The sequence below is a fragment of the Ranitomeya variabilis genome, chromosome 2, assembly GCF_051348905.1.
Source record: "Ranitomeya variabilis isolate aRanVar5 chromosome 2, aRanVar5.hap1, whole genome shotgun sequence".
Taxonomy (NCBI): Eukaryota; Metazoa; Chordata; class Amphibia; order Anura; family Dendrobatidae; genus Ranitomeya; species Ranitomeya variabilis.
The window spans coordinates 681,800,170-681,819,429 of NC_135233.1; the positions used below are offsets into that span (position 1 = coordinate 681,800,170).

Sequence of the window (19,260 nt, forward strand, 5' to 3'; positions counted from 1 at the left end):
GTGATGTCATGGCTGCAGATCACATCATCTCTACAGCTAATCACTGAGGTCAGAAGCTCATGCCATGTACATTAGCAGAGATGCTGAGCTCAGTGGTGGGCACAGCATGGATGATCTTCCTGTAGTTGTGATCATGTTGCTGCAGTTGTCATGTTGCAGAGAAACACAAAAGACCAGAGGAGATGCTGAGTGCTGGAGCTCGAAGAGGGAAGGTTGTGTGCTGTCGGTGTTTGTAGTGTTTGCAGTTTTACAGCTATGTGATTGTTTGGGCACCATTTTTGTAAAAGTGAAAAACACTTATATAGGTATTCAAGTCTAGAGACAGTCCCCATTCTTCCCTGGTTACAAGACTATGACCACAAGGAACTGATTGGAGCAACACATTATCCAACAACACCAATCTAAGGTTCAGAATAATTAATCTAGTCCTAAGAAAAATCCTTCAAAATAAATGTTCTAAAATGATGAATTTGATATCTATAGGAATGGCAATAGATAAAGAATTACTGAGTATTCTACATAGTAATACAAGCTACTGATACAACAGCAAACAGGAAAAATATTCTACATTTTCTCTAATATTTTCAACATTTATAGTTTAGAATATATATATTCATATATACATATAGATATACAACAATTCTGCAAAATTCAACCCATACACTCCTAGATGTAGCATGTAAGTAGGGGACTAGGTGTTTTCATGTTTCCAGCATCACCTGAGAATTAAAAAGTACTATTAATTTTGGATTAATCGCCTATTTCAACTGGGAGTTAGAGAATAAGCATTCCCTTTGATGTATAACAGGTGACAAGTTGGCAATATTGTTCCTGCAAAGTGTTTCTGCTTTTATCTCATCCCGTCTTCTCCATTCCACTCTCCTATTAATTGTAAAAGCCATTAACACCATTAGCATGCCTGGTGTGAGTTACATTTCAAAGCATGTGCGCCTAGCCCATATGCCATACGCCCAGGTCTTTTCTGCCTCTGTTTTCTTTCACGCTCATGGTCCTTGGATATGATTTTCTTGTGAAAGCACACTACCTCCTTACAAATCACTTTTGTTCTCCATCTACTCCATCGTGAAACATTTTAAAGACAGTTACCTGGAATTTTGAGGCTCAGGAACATCGGATTCTGTGCACGATTTCTTAATCTGCAAAAGTAAAAAGGCTTATTATATTATACTATATTATATAAGTGCTCAGTAACAATACAAAATGAATTTCCATTGGTACATACATTGATCTGAAATATATTGTGATAATGATTCGTACTTGCGTAGTGATCATTAACCAGTGCATAAAAATAGGGGTTGTCATTATTTACATTAAAAGTACCAAGTTGTCAAACTTGCACAACTTTTTTAAAAAGGCTTTTAAAAGGCTCTGGCTGTGCCATCGCTGGCTGCTCTTGAAGTTTCCATCAGGAAAGGAAGTGACTTCATCCTATTCATTGGTCATCTGACTATTAGGACATGTGATTGGTTACAGGCATCAAGTGACCGAAGAAAGAGGTACCACCTCTTCCTGTTTTGATGAGAACAGGAGCGACCAGAGTTAAAATCACTAAATGCTAAAACTGATCTACCATTATGATTCCCCAGGTCATCACAAGTTCACAGATATGAAACATGTCTAGATTCTTTTTTTATGTGAAGTGGTGAAAAAACATCCAAAGTTTCTAAGAAAAACAAAATGGCACCATTTTCCAACCAAGACCCATAACATCTATACTTTTTGTGATCTGGGGCTGGCTGGGGGCTTGTTTTTAGAGCATCTAGCTAACATATTTGTTGTTACCAGTTTGGGGTAGTTGCAATGTTTTAATCACCTGTAGGCTGTTATTGCATCGTATTGCAACATTGAAGCACCAAAAAAACATAAGTCAGGCGTTTTGTTTTTTTGTTGTTACACAGTTTACCAATCAGACTAATTGTTTTTAGATTTAAATATATTGGACATTTCTGAATGCAGTGACCCCCAATTTGTGCATTTTTTTACTTTATTTTGAATGGGGAAAAAGGGAGGTGATTTGAACTGTTAAGTTTATTTTTATAAAAAACATTTTTCCAACTTTCTATTTGTTTCATTAGTCCCCTTAGGAGACTTGAAGCTGCAAACAAAGGTCGTGAAGGTATTTAAGGGAATCGTTCTTGTAGAAAATGGTATAGCATGATGTTACAGAGGAGGAGGAGCTGATCAGATTGGAACACATTTTTGTGGGAAATGTTTCAGTTAAACTTGCATTTTATTAATTGAAATCCCTGATGCATACAAGTCCAGTGGGTGACACTATTCAAGGACTGATAATCTTCCCTGCATTATTGTGAATGCAGAGATAGCAGCCAAGCATTGAATGACCTCCCACTGGATTAATATGTTTACAAAGATGAGAGATTTCAATGAATAAAGTACAAGTTCTATTGAATCTTTTCCAACAAAAATATATATTATTTTGCTAAGGTTGTCTTTAATATACCATGCTGTTCACTGATTGCACTAACATGAAAAACGTGAAAGATTCTCTTTAACCCGTTAGTGGCAGAGCCAATTTGGTACTTAATGATTAGCCAATTTTTACAATTCTGACCACTGTCACTTTAAGAGGTTATAACTCTGGAACACTTTAACGAATCCCGCTGATTCTGAGACTGTTTTTTCATGACATATTTTACTTCATGATAGTGGTAACATTTCTTTGATATTACTTGCAATTATTTATGAAAAAAATGGAAATATGGCAAAAAAAATTAAAATTTTGCAATTTTCAAATTTTGAATTTCTATGCCCTTAAATCAGAGAGATATGTCACACAAAATAGTTAATAAATAACATTTCCCACATGTCTACTTTACATCAGCACAATTTTGGAAACAACATTTTTTGTGTTAGGAAGTTATAAGGGTTAAAAGTTAGCCAGCGATTTCTCATTTTTACAACAACATTTACAAAACCATTATTTTAGGGACCACCTCACATTTAAAGTCACTTTGAGGGGTGTACATGACAGAAAATACCCAAACTTGACACCATTCTAAAAACTACACCCCTCAAGGTGCTCAAAACCACATTCAAGAAGTTTATTAACCCTTTACATGCTTCACAGGAACTGAAACAATGTGGAAGGGAAAAATGAAAATTTCACTTTTTTTTGCAGGGGTATCGTTTCTCCTTATGGAGAGTGACATACCATCTCTGGCTTGTCAAGGTAAGGAGGCTTATTTGCCGTACAATGCTCCTCTGGGAATTTAAATATGCAAATTGCCTCTTCTGAGAAAAAGAGGACTTAAACTCTACAGAAGAGGCAATTTGCATATTTAAATTAAATTAAATTAAATTCCCAGAGGAGCATTGTACGGCAAATAAGCCTCCTTACCTTGACAAGCCAGAGATGGTATGTCACTCTCCATAAGGAGAAACGATACCCCTTAGACCCCATGTCCAGAGCCTCTCACCTAGCCAAATCAGTTCTCATGCTTCGCACTGACGAGGGCCAACAGCCCGAAACACCGTTTCTGCGAATTGAGATACTGATTTGGCTTTTATCCTAAGTCATATTGTACGACTCGTTAAAGGGTTGATTGTGACTTGTAGGATCGCTACTTCCAATAGGTGGCGCTGTAGAGTTTAAGTCCTCTTTTTCTCAGAAGAGGCAATTTGCATACTTTTTTTTGCAAACATTTTAATTCAGAACCAATTTTTTTTATTTTCACAAGTTTAAAAAGAGAAAATTAACCACAAAATGTATTGTGCAATTTCCCCTGATTATAACGATATCCCATATGTAGAAGTAAACCACTGTTTGGGCGCACGGCAAGGCTTGGAAGAGAAGGAGCACCGTTTGACTTTTTCAATGCAGAATTAGCTGGAATTGAGATCGGACGCCATGTTGCGTTTGGAGAGCCCCTGATGTGCCTAAACAGTAGAAACCCCCACAAGTGACACCATTTGGAAACTTGACCCTTTAAGGAACTTGTCTAGATGTGTGGTGAGCACTTTAAACCCCCAGGTGCTTCAAAGAAGTTTATAACGTAGCGCCGTGAAAATAAAAAATCCTTTTTTTTCCTCAAAAATGATTTTTTTAGCTCACAGTTTGTTATTTTCTCAACGGTAACAGGAGAAATTGGACCTCAAAATTTGTTGTCCAGTTTGTCCTGAGTAGGCTGATACCCCATATGTGGGGGGACCACTGTTTGGACACACATCGGTGCTCGGAAGGAAGGTAGTGACGTTTTAAAATGCAGACTTTGATGGAATGGTCTGCTGGTGTCATGTTGCATTTTCAGAGCCCCTGATGTACCTAAACAGTAGAAACCCCCCACAAGTGACCCTATTTTGGAAACTAGACCCCCAAGGAACTTATCTAGATATGTGGTGAGCATTTTGAACGCCCAAGTGCTTCACAGAAGTTTGACGCAGAGCCGTGAAAATAAAAAATATTTTTTTTCTACAAAAATCATTTTTAACCCTACATTTTTTTATTTTTGCAAAGGTAACAGGAGAAACTGGACCCCAAAAGTTGTTGTCCAATTAGCCCTGAGTACTCTGATGCCCCATATGATGGGGTAAACAACTGTTTGGGCACACTGCAGAGCTCAGAAGGGAGGGAGCAACATTTCCTGATGTACCTAAACAGTGGAACCCCCCCAATTCTAACTCTAACCGTAAACCCAGCGCACCCCTAAGCCTAATCCCAACCCATAATCCTAATCACAACACTAACCATAACCCTAATCCCAAAACACCCCTAACCCTAATCCTAACCATAACCCTAATCAAAACCCTAATCCCAACACATCCCTAATCATAATCTCAACCCTAACCTCAAACCTAACCCTAATCCCAATCCTAATCCCAATACACCCCTAACCCTAATCCCAACCCTAACCTTAACCCTAATCCCAAACCTAACCCTAATCCCAAACGCAACCCTAATGCCAACCCTAACCCTAATGCCAACCCTAACCCTAATACTAACCCTAACCCTAATGCAAGCCCTAATCCCAACCCTAACCCTAATCCCTACTCTAACCCTAACTTTAGCCGCAACCCTAACTTTAGCTCCAAACCTAACCCTAACTTTAGCCCCAAACCTAAACCTAACCCTAACTTTAGCACGAACCCTAACCCTAACCCTAACTTTAGCCCCAACCCTAACCCTAACTTTAGCACCAACCCTAACCCTAGCCCTAACCATAACTTTAGCCCCAACCCTAACGCTAACTTTAGCCCCAACCCTAACCCTAATTGGAAAATGGAAATACATACATTTATTTTTTATTTTATTGTTTTTTCGTAACTAAGGGGGTGAGGAAGAAGCCGGCAGCCAGGAGGGGATGCAGGAGGACCCAGGGACACCGGTAAGTATAACTGGGTCCCCATTCCCCTATTTCTCTGTCCTCTGATGTGCGATCACATCAGAGGACAGAGAATGACAGACATAGCTTTTTTTCTGCCGCCGTCATGAAATTGTTAATTACCGGTGATCGCAACCCGGGGGTCGGTAAAAACTGACCCAAATCATGTTCTCTGGGGTCTCGGCTACCCCCGGAAACTGAGACCCCAGAGAAAATCCGACTCTGGGGGGCGCTATACACTTTTTCCACAGCGCCGTTAATTAACGGCGCTGTGGTTTAAGTACCCTTAACTGCCGCCGTTAAAAGGCGTATCGGCGGTCGTTAAGGGGTTAAACTATTTGTACCGGACCTCACAAACTGCCTAAGATAATGCTTGAGTCTCCATCTTTAGCGGAAATTTATGCCCATGATTAAAGATTTTCAATTTTCCATTTCTTACTTCCTGAACCCATTATACCATTAAAATAAATACAGAAAGAGTCAACAATATTAACAAATAGGAGATTGCTGCAACAATAAAAAACAATATAAATCTTTTCTAAGTCACTTCTGCCTTCTCCTCTGCTCCTAAAAAGGGCGCAAATAGAGGACATCTCACTGGACAGCCCAGCCTCACAGTTTGAAAAGCATTGATTTACATCAAATTAGACAAGACTAATATAAAAACATGAAATACCTTAATGATAGATGGGGACAGAGGGACAGAGGATGCTTACAATTTAAAGAGATGAGTCAGTAAATAAAGAAAGGATACTATAAGTGAGGGTAGAAGCCATTGATATGGTAGGTTGGGGCAAGTAAAAGTTTGTTAACTGGATGTTGAAGGAGTAAATTCTAGAAATGTTTTTAAGGTACAAGCAGCAGAAGGTGGTAATGGCCTTGATGTGTGGTTTGAAAAATGGAAAAGAATCAAAAAGGTTATTCTAATTTATACTACTAAAGTCTGGGAAAGGAATGATGCAGTAGAGTACCAATAATAACGGTAGCCCATGTGGCTACTATGGGGCAATCGAGTCAGAATGCAGTATATATTTTTTTTGTACTTTTTGCTGACCCTCCACTGTAAAGCTGACAACTATTTTGCTGAATTTGCCGATTACAAAAAAAGCCATGACATTGTTTTAACTGTCTCAGGTTAAAGGGCTAGATGGAGAAGAATAGGTACAATAGAGCAGAGCCTTGAGGTCATTGACCAGATAATGTGACGAGTCCGACATGTGAGTGGGAGACATAATAATTGGTAAGGTATAAGCAGATTAAGAAAGGTCTAAGTCTCTGATACCAAGGGATGAGTGAGTTTGTAGGGGCCTGGAACCAATAATTGTTCCAAGATTTCTCCTCCCTTCAGTTTTGTCACTCGATATAAGATCACCCAATAAGTGATGGTAACATTGTTAAACGCCCCCTTTAAGGTAAGGTATCTAATTTGAGCAGTCCCAAATTTCCCTCCTGAATCACTCAAATCAGGAAAGGTGGCCTCTTCGGACATGATCTCGTCTTCCTTCCCGGCAAGGAAAAATAGGGGGAACTCTTCCACCTTTAATTTTGATGGGATTTGTTCCCCAGGGATCTGGCTTTTGTCCAAAATACTCAGCACAGTTCTCTTTTGCCACAAGTCCCAAAATAAGGAAAAATCCCACCCCAATACGACTGGATTTATCAAATCCTTGACTAACCCGATCTCAAGGGACTTGGTCCCGCCAGTCTGTTTAAATAGTTACTCTGGCCAGAGATGAGTCCTCCGTGTATACAACAAATGCCCACGAATTTGTCAGGGATCAACAGGTGGGGAAAAGTAGCATTGATCAGGGTCACAAGACTTTCCAAGTCTAAGAGTCCAAGTACCATTAACTGACACGGCACTTGCCTGCGGCTCCTCACCAGGTTAACTGTCTACACTACAGGCCGGAAAGGCATAATAGGAACCACCCTGCCTTACATTGCAATCCATAATTTCTGGGGGCATTTGACACAGGGCCTGTATGTGTTTAGAATCATGACATCGCCAACAGACCACATCCTTAACAACAGTCTTTGGGGAACCCTGAAAATAATTTAGACACCCCCTTTGTGGCTCTAGACCCCCTCAGTGGTGAGCCCACCCAGTTTTGGGTATTTTAGTATGGGGAAGTGATGTCTGGCTTCCATTAGGATTTCTCAACAATCTGGCATTACTCCACTAGATTCCGAGGATCACCTTAGGGCACCCAAGTCTGCCCTGACCTGGGCAGTGAATGAATTTGTCCATCACCACACGCCTAACCATTTGGGCAGGAGTGGAAGACTCTTGCTGCAACCACTCTTGGACCAGATGCTGCAAGTCAAACATCTGGACGAGTGAGCCCAAGAGAGAACCTCCGGTCACAAATTAGGTGTCACAAAGGCCTTGTCCGGGGGCACAGACTCTAGTGAGACCGGGACCACAGTTCTCAGGCTCTCTGAAGGAAAAATTAGCTGAGGCTCCTCTTCCTCCTCTGATTACATTACAGAGTGGGAGAGAGCATCGGCACGGAAGTTCCTCTCGCTGGAAAGAAAACTGAGGGTGAAGTGAAACTAGGAGAAGAACAGGGACCATCTAGCCTGGTGAGAGTTTAGCAGCAGGGAAGTTTGTAAATAAACCAAATTCTTATGGTCGGTGTACACTTGGAAGGAAAAATGAGCCCCCTCCAGGAGGTGTCTCTACTCCAAAAGGCCAACTTCATGGCTAGCAACTCCCTGTCCCCGATGGAATAGTTCCTCTTCGTCAGTGAGAAGGTCTTTGAAAAGAAGAAGCAAGGATGCTCCCAACCTTGAGCATCCTTTTGGAAGAGGACTGCTCCAGTACCGACGGAAGAGGCATCCACCTCCATAATAAATGGTTTATCAACATCGAGGTGATGTAAATCGGGAGCGCTAGTGAAGATGAGAAGTGGGGAATGAACTGGCGGTAATAGTTAATGAACCCCATAAAGCGATGCACCGCTTTGAGAGAACGAGGTTCCTGCCAGTTCATCACAGCCTGTAAGCTTGGCAGGATCCATGGCCAATCTTTGGACAGACATGATATTGCCCAGCAAAGACAAGGACTCCTGCTCAAACACACACTGTTAGGGTGGCGAAGCACACCAAATAAATATAAAGATAGGAAAAGGTTCGTTCGCAGCCCAGGGTCCACCGTGCAGAGATGCAACCTGCTGCTAGGTAATGGCAGTGCTATATGGCGGTACTATACCGGAATAAACTCAGGTTCCGTCACCCAGTGTGAACTGATGCGAACTCAGTTGCTTCACAGAGTCGCAGGGAAACTAAGGAAATGCTGTGCCCTGTTAGCAGTCACAGGGTGCAGCAGATGGATGCTAGAGGGATCCCCAAAATTCACCCCCACTATGCTGGTAATTGATCCCGCTCTGACCCTCGGTGGCTTTTGAGCCCGTGTCTGAGGATGCCCTGAGTCAGATGCTGAGATCAAGAGGGAGTTCCCACCCTACACTGACCGGTTGTCAGGACTAATCAAAGATTATTGCACATAGTGAGTACAGTGCCGCTCTGGCGGATGCCACTAACCACCCTTACAAGGGTTAGCAAAAGTACTCTAATTGCGCACAGCACAGCACTCGCGGTCGCTGCTAGTTAGGCGCAGTAAGGATTGTACTCTTGTGTTAAGAATAGCTCTGTCAGGCACTAGGTAGCTCCAATATTCTCGGGCATTCAACAACTCTAGGAATGGGAATGATTAAGGAGCAATCACCAGAACAGGCATACATCCACACACAAATGATTACAGGTTTATACTAGCACATGGCCGTGTGGCCATGCAAACCTTATATAGCAGAAGCACTCCGGGACCTTCCTAGTGGTTCAATAGGAGCTGCCACAGGACCTGAGCATGTGACCCCTGACCTCCAATGAGAGGTCATCCCTTGGGCTTGTTCAGAAGAAGAAAAGCAGAACTTAGTCCCAGGAGCGCCTGCTTGCCGCTGATCAGTGCAGGTTACAATGACTGAGCCTAGAAGGTCCACAGTAACCAAATGCACAGTATCTGCCTGAGCCAGGTGCTGGGACCGACATCTCTGCTGAGCAGGCTCCACTGCGGCTGGAGGAAAATGGGAGACTGCAGCGGAGGTGGTTTGAGATTCCACCTGTGCAGCGGTGGGAACTTAACACCTAACACACATTTCTCCAACTTGGCATAGCGGGAGTTTTGCAGTAGGAGGTCGAAGACTTTGCAAACGTCTCTTTGGTGGGAATGTATATCTGGAGAGTAGATGAGAATATCATCCAGATAAACCACGACCAAGGTGGTGAGCATGTCCTGGTTTGTTATCGCTCACAAAGTCTTGGAAAACGGCCGGGGCATTACAGAGCTCAAAGGGCATCACCAGGTACTCATAGTGGTCATCACTGGTGTTAAAAGCCATCTTACATTCCTCCCCCTCACGGATGCGAATCAGATTGTAAGCACCTCGCAGATCAAGCTTCGTAAAAACTCTCGCTCCCCGCACCCTATCAAAGAGCTCAGATATCAGTGGCAGAGGGTACTTGTTCTTAATGGTAATGGCATTAAGACCCCTGTAATCTATGCATGGACGTAGTTCTCCATTCTTCTTCCACACGAAAAAGAACCCAGCCTCTGCGGGTGACACTGACTTCCTAATGAATCCTCTTGCCATATTCTCCTGGATGTACTGAGTCACTGTCTCCATCTCTGGGAGAGATAGTGGACAGACTCAACCCGGGGAGGCTCAGCACCAGGCAAGAGGTCAATAGGACAGTCATAGGGGCAGTGAGGCGGAAGGGTCTACGCCGCCTTCTTGGAGAACACGTCCACGTAGGGACAATAGTGCTTGGGAAGAGAGGAAAGATCTGCGGGTGCCTCAGTTGTAGCAACCGGAATGCACACCCTCAGACATCTACCCTCACAAGGTTCACTCCATCCCAGAATTCTCCCTGAAGACCACTCTGTATGAGAAGAGTGATAATGTAGCCAGGGTATCCCTAAGAGGTCATCCATTCCCTCGGAAATGAATAACAGGGAGATAATCTCTTGATGGGAAGAAGACATAGAAAGAGTAAATGGGATGGTTTAGTGTGTAATCTGTGAGGGCAGTGTCGACCCATTTACCACTCTTACGGTCACAGGTTTGGTGAGCATCACCAGGGGTATTGTGTGCCATTGGGCGAAGGCAGAAGATATGAAGTTGCCCTCCGCCCCGGAATCCACGCAAACCTCTACCATGTGAGTGGATGGGCCTATGGTAATTGTCCCCTTGAAGGACAGTTTGGAGGAAATTGCCGCTGTGTCTAGTGAGCCCCCTCCTATGGTCACTAGATGCTTGAGCGACCTGGGACTTAGATCCCGCTCGAGAGACCTCCATGGCCTGGTGTGGCTCAGATGCCTGATCCGGAGATTCCAGAGGTCCAGTGAAGGTGGGTGCCAGCCGAAACCTCTGCCTACACTGCGCTCGCTCCAACCTTTACTCGTTAAAATGAATGTTGATGCGACTGGAGACCACTATTAGCTCCTCCAGTGTTTCGGGAATCTCCCTAGTGGCCAAAGCGTCCTTCACATGGTAAGCCAGCCCCCTCCAAAATACAGGGATAATGGCTTTATCTGGCCACTCAGCTCAGATGCTAAAGTCTGGAAGTGGACGGCAAAATGGCTGACCATGGATGAACCCTGTGTCAGTGCCAGCAGATGGAGCGCCGTATCATGGGTGACTTGAGGTCCCAAAAAGACCTGTTTCAGAGTGCTCAGGAACCGCAGAGTACTCTGCACCACATGATTGTCATGCTCCCACAGTGGCATAGCCCACTCCAATGCCCTGTCTGACAAGAGAGATATAATGAATCTTACTTGAGACCACTCTGAGGGGAAACGTGCAGCCAGGAGCTCAAGGTGAATCGCACACTGGTTCACAAATCCCCCTACATGACTTGCTATCACCAAAGTACTTATCTGGCAGCGGGAGGCGGGATAAGGTCAGAACAGGGGTGGCAGTGGACAAACTATCTGCAGCCATGCTATCAGCCTTAACAGCTACTGCGGTAACATCCACAGCCGAAGTTGTGCGCTTGAGAGCCGCCAACCTGCTCTCCAGCTGCTGGATGCACCGCTGCAGTCACTGTTCGTCCGCCATTACTAGCCAGACCCTGGTACTAGTATAATGTTAGGGCTGGCGGAACACACCAAATAATAAAAAGGAAGATATAGGGTGCGTTCGCAGCCTGGGGTCCACCGTGCAGAAATATTACCTGCTGCTCAGTAATGGCGGACAGTATATGGCGGTATAATAAGAGTACATAACGTCACCCGGTATGTATGGAGACGGACCCTGTTGCATCACAGAGCCGCTATACCACTGAATGAATGCTAGTGTTTGGTCACAGAACTCTGCCCCAAGGACACGGGTCTAGAGTCCCTCTAGATCCACTAGCGTTTGGCGCCGCACTTGCAGTGCTAGGAAAAGACTACAATAATAAACTTACAGCACAGAGTGTGTGCAGCACTGTTCTGGCGAACACCTCTAACCACCCTAACTAGGAACCCGAAAGCGCACTAGTTGCCCAAACCGCCGCTCTGGCGAATGCTGCTAATGACACAGTAAGAAACGTGCTCAGTGCTGGCTTGCACTTAATTGGCGCTAGTCAGCTCCAATCACCCACACTCAGACAACAATGCTAGGGAAGGGGTTCAATTAGGATCTTTCACCAGAACATACAGTACATGCATCCATACACACCACATTTTGAGGTTATACTAGCGCATGGCCGACCGGCCATGCATACCTTTTATAGTTGCAGCCTTCCGGGACCTTCCCATTGGTCCAATCGGAGCCACTTGAGGCCCTGGGCATGTGACCCCTGACCTCCAATGAGAGGTCGTCCCAAGGGCATGCTCAGTAGGCAAAAAGCAGGACTTAGTCCCAGGAACATCTGCTTGCCGCTGACTAATGCTGGTTACAATAGCTGGACCTGGGATGGCAGCAATAACCAGACACACAGCATCAGCTTGAGCAAGATACTGGGACCGACATCTCTGCTGAGCAGGCTCCTCTGCGGCTGGGGAAGAATGGGAGACCACAGAGGACATGGTTTGAGATTCCCCCTGTGCAGTGGAGGAAACTTAACACCAGTGACTTGCAGTTGTGGTCGTCTAGTGAACTCCATGCCCAAGAAAGTTAAGGAAGGTTTAGAAAATAATGGTGGCCACACACAATATTAATAATTTGGGCACAATTTAGTCATTCTTCACTTAGGGGTGTACTCAATTTTGTTGCAAGCGGTTTAGACATTAATGGCTGTGTGAGTTATTTAGGGCACACCAAATTTACAAACAAGATGCACACTGACTACTTTACATTGTATGTGCACTGTTATCCCAAGAAAAGATATAGTAAAATATTTACAGAAATGTGAGGGGTGGACTCACTTTAGTGATGTACTGTTTGCATAGATACATTCAAATATTAAAATACATGTAAGAGCTACATACATAAGAGCTGCAGCCTAGATTGAATTATTACATATTGTATATACACTATTTATACTCCTGGGGGTTCATACATGAGCGTTAAAGTAGTATATTGGGAAAGAAGATTAACACTAGTTTACCACACCAACTAATGACTTGGCTGTATATAAACTACGAGAGACAATATTAAACATAATTTTCTAAAAAAATTGTAACCTTTCAACATGCAAAATTATAATTTTTCAAAAATGGTGGATTTAAAGGGAACCTTCCACCATTTTTGTCCCATATTAGATAAGACCAGCACCTTTCAGCCCTGATATGCAGAATTCTAATATGCTGTATATCTGCCCCCAATACAGCATGCAACAAAAGAAAAACAGCTTTTATTATAGGCACCTGCAAGTAGGTCTGGTCCGATGGGTGTCACTGGTCTTTGTCTGGCGCCTCCCTTCTTCTTGCGATATAGTCCTGCTTCTGTGCTTCATGTGAATGACGCATCCTACGTCATTCACAGTGTGTCCCTGACATCGCGCTCCTGTGCAGGTGCACTTCCATGCTCTGTCGTGAACACAGCAAGGTACTGCAGTGCGCATATTCCAGGAAAGGTCAGAGACCTGGAGCATGCACACAGCAGTACACCTGCAGGAGCGGCGATGTAGGACGCGTCATCCACAGAAATCACAGAAGAAGGATAGCATTACAAGACGAAGAGAGGCGCCAGGCAAAGACAGTGATGCCCATCAAACCCAACCGCCCCGCAGGTGTGTTGAATAAATTGTCTTTTTTTGTGTTGCAGGCTGGATTGGGGTCATATATGCAGCATATTAGGATGATGTATATGAAGACCAAAATGTGGTGCTCTTATATCATATGGGACAAACCTGGTGACGGGTTCCTTTAAGCTTTCTCTATGATTTTATCTATTATGAGGGAAGTCTTTGTATATTTATATATATATACTAGATGGTAGCCTGATTCTAACGCATCGGGTATTCTAGAATATGTATGTAGTTTATTTATGAAGATTTTAGAATAATACATCGAATACACAGGATTCGGCCGGCCGTGACCAATTAGCGAAGCGTGGTTCAAATCCCGCGCCAATTCACAGCAGGACTGCGCCTGTCGCTGACTGTTCGCGACCGGCCATGTAGTATGTAACAGCCCATGTAGTAAATAGCACAGCCACATAGTATATTGCACAGCCATGTAGTATATTGCAGAGCCACGTAGTATATAGCACAGCCACATAGTATATAGCACAGCTACGTAGCATATAGCACAGCCCCTATAGTATATAGCACAGGCCACAGAGTATATAGCACAGCCACGTAGTATATAGCACAGCCCATGGAGTGTATAAAAGCCCACATAGCATATAACACAGCCACTTAGTTTATAACAGCCCACGTAGCATATAACACAGCTCACGTAGTATATAACAGCCCACGCACGCAGTATATAACACAGCCCACGTAGTGTATAACACAGCCCACGTAGTGTATAACACAGCCACGTAGTGTACAACACAGGCCACATAGTGTATAACACAGGCCATGTAGTGTATTACACAGCCCACGTAGTGTATAATACAGGCCACGTAGTATTTAACACAGCCCACATAGTGTATAACACAGGCCACTTAGTGTATAACACAGGCCACATAGTGTATAACACAGGACACGTAGTGTATAACACAGCTCACATACTATATTGCACAGCCCACGTAGTATATAGCACAGCCCATGCAGTATATTGCACAGCCCACGTAGTACATTGCACAGCCCATGTAGTATATTGCACAGCCCACATAGTATATTGCACAGCCCACTCAGTATATAGCACAGGCCACGTAGTATATTGCACAGCCACGTAGTATAGTATATTGCACAGCCAAGTAATATATTGCCCAGCCCAGGTAGTATATTGCACAGCATACAAAGTATATTGCACAGCCCACGTAGTACACTGCACAGACCACACAGTATATTGCACAGCCCATGTAGTACATTGCACAGCCCACATAATATATTGCACACCCCACATAGTATATTGCACAGCCCACGTAGTATATTGCACAGCCCATTGTTATGACCCCAATGGAAGAGGGTCTCAGGAATAATGCTAAGTCAGTAAATACAGAAAACCAGCTCATAGGGCAGTGGTAACTGGGCTGACCATATAACTAATCCTAGCACCACAAATACCAGCAGCCGGGGAACGTTCCTACGTTGATCCTAGACGTCTCGCGCCAGCCGGAGAGCTAACTACCCCTAGAAGGGAAAAGAAAGACCTTTCTTGCCTCCAGAGGAAATACCCCAAAAAGTTGGATAGAAGCCCCCCACAAATAATAACGGTGAGGTAAGAGGAAAAGACAAACATAAGAATGAGCTAGGAATTTAGCAAAGAGAGGCCCACTAGCTAATAGCAGAATATAGAAAGATAACTTATATGGTCAGCAAAAAATCCTATCAAAAATATCCACACTGGAAATTCAAGAACCCCCAAACCGTCTAACGGCCCGGGGGGAGAACACCAGCCCCCTAGAGCTTCCAGCAAGGTCAGGAATCACATTTAGTACAAGCTGGACAAAAATGATAGCAAACAAATAACCCAAAAAACAAAGAAGCAAGACTTAGCTTAATTTAGCACGAACCAGGACCCGAAAACAGGAGCAAACAGAATGTGTCTGATAACACCGATGCCAGGCACTGGACTAAGGTTCCAGGAGGTTTATATAGCAACAACCCTGAAGTAACGACCCAGCTGGGTGCAAACAGAGGGAAGGAAATCCCAGAGTCATATCACTAGTAACCACTAGAGGGAGCCAAAAAAGTCTAATTCACAACAGTACCCCCCCTTAAGGAGGGGTCACCGAACCCTCACCAAGACCACCAGGGCGATCAGGATGAGCAGCGTGAAAGGCACGAACCAAATCGGCCGCATGCACATCAGAGGCAACCACCCAGGAATTATCCTCCTGACCATAACCCTTCCACTTGACCAAATACTGAAGCCTCCGCCTGGAGAGACGAGAATCCAAGATCTTCTCCACCACGTACTCCAACTCCCCCTTAACCAACACCGGAGCAGGAGGCTCAGCAGAAGGAACCACAGGCACAACGTAGTGTCGTAACAAAGACCTATGGAACACGTTGTGAATGGCAAACGAAACCGGAAGATCCAAGCGAAAGGACACAGGATTAAGGATTTCCAATATCTTGTAAGGACCGATGAAGCGAGGCTTAAATTTAGGAGAGGAGACCTTCATAGGAACAAATCGAGAAGACAGCCACACCAAATCCCCAACACGAAGTCGGGGACCCACACCGCGGCGGCGGTTGGCAAAACGCTGAGCCTTCTCCTGTGACAACTTCAAGTTGTCCACCACATGATTCCAGATCTGCTGCAACCTATCCACCACAGAATCTACTCCAGGACAGTCAGAAGGCTCCACATGTCCCGAGGAAAAATGAGGATGGAAACCAGAGTTGCAGAAAAATGGCGAAACCAAAGTAGCGGAACTAGCCCGATTATTTAGGGCAAACTCAGCCAATGGCAAGAAGGTCACCCAATCATCCTGATCTGCTGAAACAAAACACCTCAGGTAAGCTTCCAGAGTCTGATTAGTTCGCTCAGTTTGTCCATTAGTCTGAGGATGAAAGGCAGACGAGAATGATAAATCAATGCCCATCCTAGCACAAAAGGATTGCCAGAACCTGGAAACAAACTGGGATCCTCTGTCAGACACAATATTCTCAGGAATGCCATGTAAACGAACCACATTCTGAAGGAACACAGGAACCAGATCGGAAGAGGAAGGCAGCTTAGGCAAAGGCACCAAATGGACCATTTTTGAAAAGCGATCACATACCACCCAGATGACAGACATACCCCGAGACACCGGGAGATCAGAAATGAAATCCATGGAAATATGTGTCCAAGGCCTCTTCGGGACAGGCAAGGGCAAGAGCAACCCGCTGGCACGGGAACAGCAAGGCTTAGCTCGAGCACAAGTCCCACAGGACTGCACAAATGACCGTACATCCCGTGACAAGGAAGGCCACCAAAATGACCTAGCCACCAGATCTCTGGTGCCAAAAATTCCCGGATGACCTGCCAACACCGAGGAATGAACCTCGGAAATGACTCTGCTGGTCCACTTATCAGGAACAAACAGTCTGTCAGGTGGACAAGAGTCAGGTCTACCAGCTTGAAATCTCTGCAACACACGTCGCAAATCAGGAGAAATGGCTGACAAAATAACTCCTTTAAGAATACCAACAGGTTCTGTGACTCCAGGAGAGTCAGGCACAAAGCTCCTTGAAAGAGCATCAGCTTTCACATTCTTTGAACCTGGTAAATATGAGACCACAAAGTCAAAACGGGAGAAAAACAATGACCAGCGGGCCTGTCTAGGATTCAAGCGTTTAGCAGACTCGAGATACATCAAATTTTTGTGATCAGTCAAGACCACCACACGATGCTTAGCACCCTCGAGCCAATGACGCCACTCCTCAAATGCCCACTTCATGGCCAGTAATTCCCGATTGCCCACATCATAATTCCGCTCAGCAGGCGAAAACTTCCTAGAGAAGAAAGCACATGGTCTCATTACCGAGCAACCAGGGCCTCTCTGTGACAAAACGGCCCCTGCCCCAATCTCAGAAGCATCCACTTTGACCTGAAAGGGAAGTGAGACATCAGGCTGGCACAAAACAGGCGCCGAAGTAAACCGGCGCTTCAACTCCTGGAACACCTCCACGGCTGCAGGAGCCCAATTAGCAACATCAGAACCTTTCTTGGTCATATCCGTCAAAGGTTTAACAACGCTAGAAAAATTAGCGATAAAACGACGGTAGAAGTTAGCAAAACCCAAGAACTTCTGAAGACTCTTAACTGGCGTGGATTGAGTCCACTCATGAATAGCTCGGACCTTGACTGGGTCCATCTCCACAGCAGAAGGGGAAAAAATAAACCCCAAAAAAGGAACTTTCTGTACTCCAAAGAGACACTTTGAGCCTTTAACAAACAAGGCATTCTCACGCAAAACCTGAAACACCATCCTGACCTGCTCCACATGTGAGTCCCAATCTTCAGAGAAAACCAGAATATCGTCCAGATAAACAATCATAAATTTATCCAGATACTTCCGGAAAATATCATGCATAAAGGACTGAAATACTGAGGGAGCATTAGAAAGCCCAAAAGGCATCACCAAGTACTCAAAATGACCTTCGGGCGTATTAAATGCAGTCTTCCATTCATCACCTTGCTTAATGCGCACAAGGTTGTATGCACCACGAAGATCTATCTTCGTGAACCACTTGGCACCCTTAATCCGGGCAAACAAGTCCGACAAGAGAGGCAAAGGATACTGAAATTTTACAGTGATTTTATTCAGTAGCCGATAGTCAATACAAGGTCTCAAAGATCCATCCTTCTTAGCCACAAAAAAGAATCCCGCACCAAGAGGGGAAGAGGATGGACGGATATGCCCCTTCTCCAGAGACTCCTTGATATACGAACGCATTGCGGAATGCTCAGGTACTGACAAATTAAATAATCTTCCCTTAGGAAATTTACTACCTGGAATCAAATCTTTGGCGCAGTCAGAGTCCCTATGAGGAGGCAGAGCACTGGATCTGGACTCACTGAATACATCCTGATAATCAGACAAATACTCAGGAACTTCCGAAGGAGTAGAGGAAGCAATAGACACCGGCGGGGAATCAGCATGAATTCCCTGACAGCCCCAACTTGACACAGACATTGCCTTCCAATCCAGGACTGGATTGTGGGTCTGTAACCATGGCAGACCCAAAACGACCAAATCATGCATTTTATGCAGAACAAGAAAACGAATCACCTCCCGATGTTCAGGAGTCATTCACATGGTCACCTGCATCCAAAACGGCGGTTTATTTTCCGCCAATGGTGTAGCATCAATACCTCTAAGAGGAATAGGATTTACTAACGGTTCAAGAACAAAACCACAGCGCTTGGCAAATGACAGATCCATAAGACTCAGGGCGGCACCTGAATCCACAAACGCCATAACAGGGTAAGAAGACAAAGAGCAAATTAAAGTCACAGACAAAATAAATTTAGGTTGCAAATTACCAATGGCGACAGGACTAACAACCCTTGTTAGGCGTTTAGAGCATGCTGATATAACATGTGTAGAATCACCACAGTAAAAACACAACCCATTCTGACGTCTATGATTTTTCCGTTCATTTCTAGTCTGAATTCTATCACATTGCATTAAATCAGGTGTTTGTTCAGACAACACCACCAGAGGATTAGCGGTTTTGCGCTCCCGCAAACGCCGGTCAATTTGAATAGCAAGCGCCATAGAATCATTCAGACTTGTAGGAATGGGGAAACCCACCATCACATTCTTAATGGCTTCAGAAAGGCCATTTCTGAAATTTGCGGCCAGAG

General features: G+C 44.4%; 1 protein-coding gene across 6 annotated transcripts in view; it reads right to left on the reverse strand.

Moving 5' to 3' along the window:
- Positions 1 to 19,260, reverse strand: part of EYA4 (EYA transcriptional coactivator and phosphatase 4) — a 533,493-nt gene that overhangs the window by 273,906 nt on the left and 240,327 nt on the right. For all 6 annotated transcript variants that reach the window (XM_077289339.1, XM_077289336.1, XM_077289340.1 and 3 more), the window contains one exon: positions 1,108 to 1,157. In XM_077289339.1, coding sequence (XP_077145454.1) covers positions 1,108 to 1,157 — 50 coding nt within the window. The remainder of the gene's footprint in view (positions 1 to 1,107; positions 1,158 to 19,260) is intronic.